We start from the raw sequence: 8665 nt of genomic DNA, 5'->3' as shown, positions 1-8665 counted from the left end.
ATTTTTCTCCTAAACAACATGTGATACTAGCTCTCAAAAAGGTTAGAAATAATTGATTTGCGAAAATTTTGTGAAAATTGTTTGGCTGCCGGGAATATGGACAGAGGTTAATTTTATATGCTAATAAATACCTATTTGGCTTTTTCCCTTTTTGTTTTTGTTTTTGTTTTTTTTGCTATTGCAACGTTATCGCAAAAAGGTGTTCATCAGACAAATGACCAAATAGTTGTTAAGAAGTTAACCAAAACCAAACAAACAAAAAAAATGAAACAAAACAGACTGCAGAAGAAATAAATCGCCAACTTTTGGCTACTAAAAATGCGTGCCATGGCAGGTTATAATCCTGGCTTTTCTGGTAATAAATATATGGTATATATTTTGGTGTAGTTTAAACTTAGAACTTTACATGAGACGTACAAAATTGCAAATTTGGTCGAACAAAAAAGGTAAAGTTCGACCGTTGGATCGAGCGTCGAACATGATTCGTCGAACCAAATTCAGAGCACCCAAAACAAGCCTTCGATCTCTGCTGGATTTCAGATTAAGTATTTATTAAGTTTGATATGTGGAAAAGATCGAGATCTGTCCCACAGTCGATCTTCACACATTCTATTCGTCCGAAGCAAACAGTCGATGTTAATGATCCAAATCAAGTGGACGAACTCTTCGGATTCACAAAGAAGACAGTGAATATTTTTAATTGGCTAGGAATGGATGTATCGAGGTGAAAGGGATAAAATAAAGTTATAGTAATCAAGCTTAGCCATAACCTCGTCCAGTTCTTTCATTGCTTTAGTGAAAGCGAATAAATGAGCGGGTCGTGTCAGTAAATGAACTATTTAATTGACTCACTGAAGGACTCACTGTGCGATTCACTAACTGAATGAATGAGTTCACCCTTTACATCCTTATATCAGTATGCATATTCTCCATACTGTTCTCTAAACATTTCCCAAGGTGCTGACAAGGAGAATTTGTCTGACAATCAAGAGCTCTTCAGTTGGTGATCAGTTCCTATGTTCTCCTGGCATTAATGTTTGATTTAGGGGTGATATGGTAAAGAGAAATTAGATGCCAGTCTCTCTTAGGGATTGAAGGGTTAATGAAGGAATGAGTGACTGACGGACTGGAAGAATGAATGAGAAAATGAAACTTTTAAATAAAGAAAGAGAAAACGAAAGACAGAGGCAACAAAGAAAAGGAGAAGGAAACAAAATAAAACCAAACAAACTCGTGAATATTCATAGAAGTAGAGACCTCAGAGAAAGTCGCTACTCGAACTCTCCTCTGGTGAGAGAGCTTCTCCCAAAGAACAGATCGTACGGATTAAGAACACATAAAAGTTGAAAAGCAAAATATACCTTGAGGGAATAAAAGAAAGAATAAGCATTTATGTCAAAAAACGCAGACAAGAAAAGCTTTAGCGTCAACATTCAGACTTTCACTCACATCTTTCACGTGTGTAACGCATATACAGTGTTGTTCACTTATCTGACCTTGTCTTATCGGCATCTTCTAAAAGGTCCTAAAAGTCTCAACTCTCGTACACGTGGATTAGGAGAAGCAATGTGATGTAATCATGACAGGCACTAGCCCCCAGATCTCTTTGCGCTTTGAACCTTTCATTTTCAATATGGCGAATCCTTTTGTAGGAAGACATCAACCATCCGTTCCTCTCAAATGAGTGAAAGATAACACTATGACAATCAACTTACTTTACGAGAATTGCCGTAAAACATGGCCCAAAGCTTGGTGCGCGTTTGCAAATGTTTGCAGTTACATAAGCTGCTTAATTTGGCTTTTTGTTTTGTTCCCACAAATATGTAAGAACAGTAAGCGTGGATCTGTGGAAGGACTTAGCATTCTTTGGGCCACTGCGAACTTCACAGCATCGCTGGCTAACTTTTTCTTCGCTTTTTCTGTTGCACTGCCTATGGGTATCAAAATATTAGCGGTATGTAAGCCCATTTTAGAGTTTCCCATACTACTACAGTTTTGGTTCTACTCCAAGCACACTAGGCTGATGAAATCATACGGCGCTGTGTGTGTTCTGATCTGGATTGCAGTGATCAGTTTAGACCTTTCCGTTGCCGATGCCGCGGAAAAAGTCCAGTGGTTGGCAATTGTTCTTTGGTCTATTGAGTTATTTCCGCAGGTAGGCAGCTCAATATAATTTATTAATTTGATCTAAGACAATACTGATTTAAAATAACCTACACGCAAACTCTTCGTCCCTTATGAAAAATTTCGGCTTAGTTTCCCTACTCGTCATCTTTTTTTCGATACTAGACTGCCCTTCACTCTTTCTTTGCTACACACTCTGAATTTTAAATAACATGCAGGGCCAGTCTGTGCATCTGTGCAATTTAACTCCCCATGAGGCTCCTTTGGGGGGGGGGGGGGGGGTTTCCAGGGAGCAATTCCTCTGTAGAGAAAAACAGGAATGTACCTGTTCTTAATTTACCTCTATAGGTCCTTCATTCATTTCAAAGGTGAGATGGGAAATGTGTTGATTCACAAAAAGTATCTTTCCAAATCAATGATAGGGTATGTTGCATAAATCATAGCAACATTCAGCCTCTCATTGGAGGATCTTTTGAATGATCCTTCTTCTGAATGGCATGGTATTGACCTGTGGGGCACTTAAAAACCTACGATGGAGTAAGGGGTGGAGGGGGGGGGGGTAAGTTTCAAAAGAAACTTCAATGCTGCATTGGTGGGAGAGTATAACGGGGTAATTTTAATAGTATTATCAACTGAGGTGATAATGTAAATTAGCCTCTGTAAGGAGTTGAAAAGCTAATGTTTCATGCATTAGCTGTTTGCCATTTGCTCTGATGAAGTGGAGTAAACTTTTTGTATTTGATTCTGTGTAACTAACCAACTAACCTGTATGTGTATGTGTATCAACTTCCTACATTGGGGTGTGACTGTGTAGATAGCTTGCAATGCAGGTATCTCATCAGGGCAAGTTAAAGTTACAAGCTCACAATCATTTATCTGACCCAGCAAGTTTGATTTGGAGTTAGAGTGGATGGCAGGGGGAGGAGCATGGGAGAGGTAATGATATTTATCACCCCATCCCTACCCTCGCCTTCATTTTGACCATCACTCACCCCTTTGATGCTAATTTGTTTTTCTCCCCAGCCTACCTCTGCTGTTAAAATTAAAGATGGTGACTATAATTTTCACTGAAAAATCTAAGGAATATAATAGATTACATATGTTTACAAATGACATTAGGAAAAAAACCAGGAACAAGTGTTTGTCGGGTTGTGGTTACTTTGTGAGTACTATAACCTTGAACTTCCAGAAGTGATTAACATGCAAATTCTCCCTATAATATCCACACATTATCCAGCAATCAAGGGATGAGAATACTCAAAATTATCACGTAGGTAGAATTTATCTTGAACTTACACCAAATTCTCATAACTTAGTGACAAGAAAAAGTGTAGCAGCTAGAGGAGAGAATTAACAATCAGGACCCAGTGGTTCATGAGGCAAATAACACTATCCAAGGCATAAATTGCTATCCAGTGGATAACTGTAAGAAAAAAAACATACTGTGCTAACAGTGCCAGTTGTTTGTCCAAAGACAAAAGTTGGTTACCTGTGGCACCTATGCTCAGCTGTAGTATAGCCCTGCTGCAGATGCATCTGAACACAAGCAGTTCACTCCACTTCACTGTCTCTCACACTCCATTTAATTCTGTTCTTCCCCAAATGAGGGCAACTATTTAAGTCTATTCACACCATAGTTTCATTTTTGCTAGGTTCTCTTGATAAACCACAACTTGCCATCCATTTCTGATGAACCCAGGCACTCTGATGTATTGCATGTAACATTCTCTCCCTAAATGTTTGATGGTAGTCAGCAGTGGGTAGGGATCCTATGAGAATTTCCAGTATGCAGCAAATGATATCCAATCTGTTGCAGAAATCAAAGCACAATTTTTATAGCTCTTAATCGTACAGTTCTAATTATCAGCAGCTGTTAGGGAAATCCAAGGGAGGATTGAAGAGGAGATGCAAAAGGAAAAGACAGAAATCAACCCTGAAGATCATTAGCAGTGAATACACAAATTGGATTTTTTTCTGATCTCCATGACACACCTCCCAGTCCATGGCATTGCAGATTCAAACCTTCTGCCACTCATTAGTACCTCTGGGCATGGAGTGGTAAGGCGGGTGGGATGGGGTCTGAAGAAAGAGGGGGTTGGGGTGGGAAGGAAGGTTGAGGGTTCATACATTCATTACAATTTCACAATGTTGGGGGGGGGGGGGGTTGGGGTCTGAAGGAGGAAGGGGGGCGAGGTGCGAAGAAAGTTAAGGGGCCGTACAGACATCACAATTTCACTTCTAAAATGATTTTTATTGTTTAATTCCAGATTATTTTGAATATGCGTCGTCGCACAACAGATGGTCAGTCCACAATCTCTGTTGTAATTACACTTGTTGGTAAAACAACGGATTTCTTGGCAAATTATCTCCTGCTTTTGCCAGCACAATACGTTGTCATGACCTATTTTTCATGTACCTTGGCTTTTATCAATGGAATACAGGTAATCTTCTATGAATGGAAAGGCATTTCTTGTAGAAAAACTTAAGATAAGTGAATCACTTCAGAAAAAAGCTAATTAACCGAAAAAACAAACAAAAAAGTAGGGTTGGGAAAACAACATCTCGAAACTTTGCGAATACAAAGCTTATTCAAGTACGGTTACCTTGCTGATTTGCCATTCTGTTTTGAGCTTTACCATAAAGTTTCTACGCTTTCAAAACACTGTGACATACTGACTTGAGTGGTTGTTTTTCATTCGTATAAGACAACTTGATTTTGGTAGCATGCCACCTAATCGTTACAACAATCGCACGAGACACTCTTCTGTAGAGCTAAAAGAAAACAACCGCAGCCTTTGTAACGTCATTTTTTTTTCTATGGAAAAATAGGTTATCTGGTACCCCAAGCTGCAACCGAAAACAAGTGCTGTCATACCCACAACATACGGCAGGCACAGGAGTCCAGACGAGGATGCCTTCACTATGGAAGCGAATGACTGCGAACAAGTTCCTCCGATGGCTGACGAGGGAAGCTCAGTGGAAGAAGTCAACAGAGAATCTGTAGAAGAAATGACCTCCGTTTGCACATTTGTTGGACCGAATTTCGAATTTTGTGCAAGGTTGCGCGATATTCCGTTCTATCAGCGGGGTTTTGTATTTCTTCTTATGCTGGCTCTGGTGGTTTTCAGCGTGTGCATTCGCGTGAACACGGAGTCCGCGCTGGGAATTTTCGCGCCAATTTCGGTCGCAGTTGTTCTTTTTGGTGCGTTTTTGTATCGAAATTACCGCGAGGGCCGGTTGCAGTTCGCCAACTCTGTTTTGGCGTGGCTGGATCGCTGCTGCGCTAATAAACCCGTGCAGTACACGTGGCTGACACGTGATGATGATTGAAGAACACTTTAAGTTTTTCTTTGTTTTTTCTGGATGATAGCGGTATTTAAAATTAGAAATAATCGACCTTAGCGCCCGGCGAGTTCTCCTTGTCCACTTTTTTGTGCATTGAAAGTACGATTTGGCGGCCAAAAAGTGTCCCCAAAAAGTGACCCCAAAAAGCGCGCGGCCAAAACGACTATATTACATAGCTGTGACGTAGAAAACTGTGAAGACACGTCGGCAACTATAATGGAGAGAGGAGAAATCCAGAGGAAAAGACGAACGTATTGCGTGGCCGGAGCGCCAAATGATATTAGCTACACGAAGAATACACATATACCGAGTATTCCTGTACACTACTTTCCAAAGGATATAGCTGTATGGCCAAAATGGATGCGTTTCGATCGTTGTCATCGAGGAGATTTTACTCTTCATTGTCAATGCCTTATGCTCCGTACCGGCTTCGAAGATGGCTGTTATGAATACATACCACTAGTAAAATCAGGGGAAGATAACCAATGAATTCAGCTAAAACAATAACGGTGAAGGGGCCTGTTCCCACACCGAACATTTATTAAATGATAAAATTACAATTATAGTTAATCTACAATATCGTTAAGGTTTCCTGTATTGGTGTCGGGAAGAAAAGGAATGGAAATATTATATTATTTTAAGTCATTTAATGTAAGTTGTAAAAAGGGCAGGTTGGCTACTTCGTATTCCTTCTTGGTGGTCTTATCTTAAAGGTTGAGTTTGATCAAGTTCTTCTTGTGAGTTTGGCCACGTTCTCCTAGTGAGTTTAATCACGTTTTCTTCGTTGTGATCGCGAGGTTGACATGGAACTAGTGATAAGCCATGTTCTTAAATAAGTTAATTTGTTAGTCCAGGAAGAGTAAATCTCCCTGGTAATAGGTCGCGTTCGACACCTTCGTGTTCCCAGAGGTAATTTAAGGGTAAACAGGTGATACCCCTCATGTTTCGCAACCAAAAGTAATTTGGGGGCGGTACTTGTGAGCGCCTTTCTTCTTTAACTCTTGTGACCAAGATGTTGTTATGTAACAATCTTTAAAAGTGATTTTCTCTTAAGATACACTTTCAGGTATAAATAATACTCTGAAGCAAGGTTATTTGTAATTTTTATATTATCGATCTCGTTTCTGTTCTGGCCGATCTCAACCGTAAAGATATGAAAATTAAGGTAGAAATTGATTTTGTAACTGCGTAAACAACCCTAAGGTGCATACTCAGTATGTGGGAACTATAATACGTAGTCAAGCGTGATTCGCTAGTTGAGATGGTACGATGACGACACAAGAAGATTGACGGCTTAGAAATGTCATCTGCAGTGTCACCTTTATAAGCGGAGACTTTAGTTTTACCTGATATATTGGAGTTAGTCACCGTTGTAACAACTTGAGAAGAAAAGAGATTAAAGAAGAGTCGACCAAACCAACAACGAGTGTTAGAGAATTTACTTCTAACAAGCATGATTGTTCAACATTCTTTTCGGCTGGCATTTCGTAAGCGAAGAATGGTGATCTCCTTATTGTTGTTTATTTCACGTGCTTGAGATGTACTTATATTCCTTGTCTTTCCACATGACCGCATTTGCGCTTTTCTTATCGTATGAAAATCGAACCAGTTGTAGTTTCCATCGTATTTTAATAACACAACTATATCAAGTTCAAGCCCTTTCCTGAGCTGTCCGATCAGTCCTGTTTCGTGAACAGAGCGAAACCTCTGGCTGATGCTGGCATAAACAAGCTCGAAGCGGTTGTATATTCTCCTAACCTGGGTTTGCGAAAATCCATCCTACGAGACATCAATTCTCCCTGCTCTTAAGAAACTAAAAGTAGCAACAGTAACAATGTCATTGTGATAACAGCACCGCAACGAGATAAATAAAGAAATAAAAGTTTTATTTAATTAGATGGTAGCGAATCCAAGTGCTGTCTTAAAGTCGGTGCATTTGAAATATTCATTTACCTAGTAGGCGAAATGGGTGATATGACAATGCTGCACTTAAACTGAAGAAGTTTTTCTCTATTAAAATCTCTCTTTGATATTAACTTGAATCAGATTACTATAAATTCTCTCGTTTTCCGTTTGACCGGCTCGACGACGATAGCCTCTGCCTTTGCACTCTTCGGTGAAAGAAGCAACTTGCAGTGAAACTGCACGATGACTTCTCGGCGAAAAATCATCGTGCCTCGTGATACAGCTGATTCTTTCGTCAAAAGTTCGCTTTTGGTTTACTAAGGGAATTACTCTACAGCAACGAAACTTTAGAGCACTGAGCAAGGGGAACCTTAGCCGCACCTATTGCAAGGGAACGAAATGGTATGACAACAGAAACGAACACACTATCCAGTCTTAACAGAGATTTCGCCATAGAAAAAAAAACACAAACGCAACAAATAATTCAGTAACGGGAGTTTTTGGTTCTATTCTTGACCTGAAAACTGCAGGCGAAAACCGCCTTTGTCAGTTTTCGTTTGATGCACGCGGCTCTCCTTCGTAGGGCTGAACCGTGCTAGCAACTTCCATTTCTTCTTTGCTACTTGAGTTCGATGTATCACAACTCTCGTTAGAGCTTGCTGTAGGTTTTCACAGTTTTCTACGTCATCACCCGCTAGTTCGTTGCCAGTCCATGAGACACTTTTAAGACAAAATAAGAGCACTTTAAGGCTCGAAAAAAACAGTGTTTTGGGCTTCTTGAAATTTTTCTTCTATCGGAATCGGTTTGTGTCATAGGCATTTTAATGTCCATTCAAAGAAACTTAAAGAAGGATAGTGGTCTTTGTCGATAGGAATGGTTGAAGGGGAAATCCTGCACCCGAGCCTTCTTTATTTGTTTTGATTGAAAATGAGCATTACATTTTGATAAGAGTTGAAAAATGGGCTACGAGACTCACATTGCAACAATTTCAAAACGCTCTTCTGAAAGTTTCAAAACACGTGTTTTAGATTTGCTTTGTATTGTCTAAGGTGTCATCGTACAATCAATTTTATGGTCAGTTTTCAAGGATGGACATTTTAGGGGCAGTTGAATCCATCAGAATGTCTTCAGTCTTTTGTGTTTCGCTGCTCATTTCTTGCAGACGCTACAAATGATCTAGAGTCGTGTGCACTTGCGCAATAAGCTTTTCAAGAGTGTCTCGAATCTATGCAAGTTCCTTATTGATGAGCGGTGAACCATTAGTTTTGTTGCCCCCTGATAAATTTTTAA

At 39.8% G+C, this 8665-nt stretch overlaps 1 protein-coding gene across 1 annotated transcript; it reads left to right on the top strand.

The window, feature by feature from the left end:
• Positions 1 to 1627: 1627 nt before the first annotated feature.
• LOC131770396 (uncharacterized) lies at positions 1628 to 6892 on the top strand. The gene is made up of 3 exons (XM_066162668.1): positions 1628 to 2155; positions 4392 to 4565; positions 4954 to 6892. The coding sequence occupies exons 1-3, from the start codon at positions 1700 to 1702 to the stop codon at positions 5452 to 5454; spliced, it is 1131 nt and encodes a 376-aa protein (XP_066018765.1). The 5' UTR covers positions 1628 to 1699; the 3' UTR covers positions 5455 to 6892.
• Positions 6893 to 8665: the final 1773 nt, after the last annotated feature.

The sequence above is a fragment of the Pocillopora verrucosa genome, chromosome 2 (assembly GCF_036669915.1).
Source record: "Pocillopora verrucosa isolate sample1 chromosome 2, ASM3666991v2, whole genome shotgun sequence".
Classification (NCBI taxonomy): Eukaryota; Metazoa; Cnidaria; class Anthozoa; order Scleractinia; family Pocilloporidae; genus Pocillopora; species Pocillopora verrucosa.
The sequence above is the reverse complement of the archived record's forward strand: the minus strand, read 5'-3'. Positions and strand labels throughout refer to the sequence as shown.

What these genes read in the sequence shown, in the direction of transcription:
- LOC131770396 (XM_066162668.1), top strand. Translation starts at nt 1,700, where the DNA reads ATGACAATCAACTTACTTTACGAGAATTGCCGTAAAACATGGCCCAAA. An exon ending in CTATTGAGTTATTTCCGCAG is followed by an intron (nt 2,156 to 4,391) that starts GTAGGCAGCTCA and finishes GTTTAATTCCAG; the next exon opens with ATTATTTTGAATATGCGTCG. An exon ending in CTTTTATCAATGGAATACAG is followed by an intron (nt 4,566 to 4,953) that starts GTAATCTTCTAT and finishes ATGGAAAAATAG; the next exon opens with GTTATCTGGTACCCCAAGCT.